We start from the raw sequence: 2,497 nt of genomic DNA, 5'->3' as shown, positions 1-2,497 counted from the left end.
TTGATTTGATCTAGATCCTGAGGTTAAATAATCTGGAATTTTGGTTTTCTGCTTTTAGAAGTGGCTTGAAGAGAACTCTGTTCATATTTTGATGCCACAATTATATATTCCTGACATTCGTGTTCTTCTGCAAGAGTACTTAGGTTTTTTTCTCAGCACAGCAGAATTACATACAGCAGTATGTGAATAAAAGCAAATGAGATTATGAAAAGAATTGCAACATAGTACATGCATAGGAGATGAAACGTACACAGTGGGTAAACTTATTCCACAAAAAATAAAGACTTATTAGGAGTGGTACTTTTGCACTCCATTAAGGGTTCCTACAGTCCAAGTAGAAATTATCTGTCTCTTCTTCATGAGTGCCAGCTGATAATAAAAACTATTCTTCTGCAAGGCTGTTTCCCTGCTACAGATTGAGTTTGCTAATGAAGGATCATAGTCGTGGTACAGGCACTGACTGTAGCAGTGGGCTAATACGTAAAAATCTGTAATTTTTACATAATCCTTCAATAAGACTGCCATTGATAAAAATGTCATCTCCTCAGGTTTGTGAACTATCATGATGGACAACCTCTGTCTTTTAATTTTTGTTTCCTTTTCTGTCTTTCCCCCTGTCTTCTTTTTCTGATTTGTCATCTTCATATTTTTCTTTTTCTGGTTTTGTTACACTATCATAAGAAGGTGGAGATGTGGAGGCTGTAGACATATCCATTTTCTCAGGAGGTAAGTTTTCACTTAGCTTATCAATAACCATATCTTTTTTGATAAGCAGATCGACTCCATCTTTCCGATACATAAATGAAAGTTTCTTTACTGACTGTCTTAAAAGATAATGCCTATAAGCACGCTGAATAATAGTAGCAGACACTTCTTCCTGTTTTCGTTTTAATGTGGTTGTAATTGGTTCATAGGAAGCTTTAGAAGGATTGGCTGCCATAAACCGATCTTCCATCTGTACTCTGAGTGCATCCATCTCATCACTTTCCCCCAAAACACGCTTTGTGAAAGCAAACAAGATGTCCAGGCAGTGAATTCTGTCGCCGCTTACCATGGGCAGATCCATTGCAATAAGCTGGACTTTGTTTGGTTTGGGCAGATGAAGAGGAGGATCCAGAGAAGCTGCAAAATCAGACAATTTGCTATATTCTATGAATTGTGTTGCATCTGGATCATATTTTTCCCAAACCTCATAGAACATCTCAAAATCATCCTCACTCAAGGGTTCAGCACTTTCTTCAGTAGCAACACTGAAGTTCTCTAAAATCACAGCAATGTACATGTTCACCACTACCAGAAATGAGATGATGATGTAGCTGACAAAGAAGAAGATCCCAACAGAAGGGTTGCCGCAGTCACCTTTAACAGAGCTCCCCGGATGATCTTTATGGGGGTCACAGTCTGGCTCCCCACTGTTAAGAATTGGGGCTAGCAAATTATTCCAACCAGCAGACGTGGTGATTTGAAACAGGCAGATCATGCTGTTGCCAAACGTTTCAAAGTTGAACATGTCATCTATGCCAGCTTCTTTCTTAACGTAGGCAAAGTTGGACATGCCAAATATGGCATAGATAAACATGACCAGGAACAGCAGCAGGCCAATGTTGAACAAAGCAGGAAGAGACATCATCAAAGCAAAAAGCAGAGTGCGGATTCCCTTGGCGCCTTTAATGAGACGCAGGATTCGACCTATTCTGGCAAGTCGCACAACTCGGAACAAAGTGGGGGACACAAAGTACTTTTCAATCACCTCAGCTAGAAACATACCTGTGAAACAAAAAAATAAAATTAAAATGGTAACATTTTATCACAGATCACATTTTCCACAACAATGTATGAATAAAGAAAAACTATACCTGTGGAATCAGTGGAAATTGTACCTGGAGATAGATTTTATTTGCTAGGGGTAATTTTAGCTTTTTTTTCCCAGCACTCTCAGAAAAAAAATCATTTAGTATTAAAATTGATATAAAATTAAGTTACTACTCTAAAGTATGCTTTCCATTCCCTATATAATCAGGAAAAATTAAAATAATTTCCTCTAATCTGCAAAATTTGACAGAGATAAAGCATATATGTCTTATTATATTTTATTTTGAATATAAGAATTTCTTACCTACTATTGAAAGAATAACAACCACAAAATCAAAAACATTCCAGCCAATTGTGAAGTAGTAACAACGGAGTGAGAACAGTTTGAAGACACATTCTCCAGTGAAAAGGACAACAAAGACCAAGTTAATCCAGTATAAAATATTTCGCATCAGTTCACCCTGGTCATCTGTTTCTATCATCATGGTGACCATGTTAAGACAGATGAGAACCATAATGGTGATATCAAATGCTTGCTTTGTTACAACATCAAACACCAGACCTTGCAATTTGTTCTGAGGGAAGAAAAAAGAAAAAGTGATAGTATAAGTAAGTAATATCTTCTCTTCCCTCCATTTCCTTCTTCCTCCCCCAAAACATACAATTAAGAAAAAGCTGGGGCGGG

At 37.4% G+C, this 2,497-nt stretch overlaps 1 protein-coding gene across 1 annotated transcript; it reads right to left on the bottom strand.

The window, feature by feature from the left end:
• Positions 1-583: 583 nt before the first annotated feature.
• On the bottom strand, positions 584-2,381 carry LOC103776378 (sodium channel protein type 2 subunit alpha-like). The gene is made up of 2 exons (XM_008943886.1): positions 2,117-2,381; positions 584-1,767 (listed from the first exon to the last, which is right to left on the bottom strand). Exons 1-2 carry the CDS (start codon positions 2,325-2,327, stop codon positions 584-586), a joined length of 1,395 nt encoding a protein of 464 aa, XP_008942134.1. The 5' UTR covers positions 2,328-2,381.
• Positions 2,382-2,497: the final 116 nt, after the last annotated feature.

Source organism: Merops nubicus, unplaced genomic scaffold (assembly GCF_000691845.1).
Source record: "Merops nubicus isolate BGI_N331 unplaced genomic scaffold, ASM69184v1 scaffold13017, whole genome shotgun sequence".
NCBI lineage: Eukaryota > Metazoa > Chordata > Aves > Coraciiformes > Meropidae > Merops > Merops nubicus.
Note: the sequence above shows the minus strand (reverse complement) of the source record. Positions and strands in the feature narration are given on the sequence as shown.

Coding starts and splice junctions, on each gene's coding strand:
- LOC103776378 (XM_008943886.1), bottom strand. CDS start 2,327: ATGGTTCTCATCTGTCTTAACATGGTCACCATGATGATAGAAACAGAT. Junction 1,768..2,116: donor TGTTATTCTTTCAATAGTAG/GTAAGAAATTCT, acceptor TTTGTTTCACAG/GTATGTTTCTAGCTGAGGTG.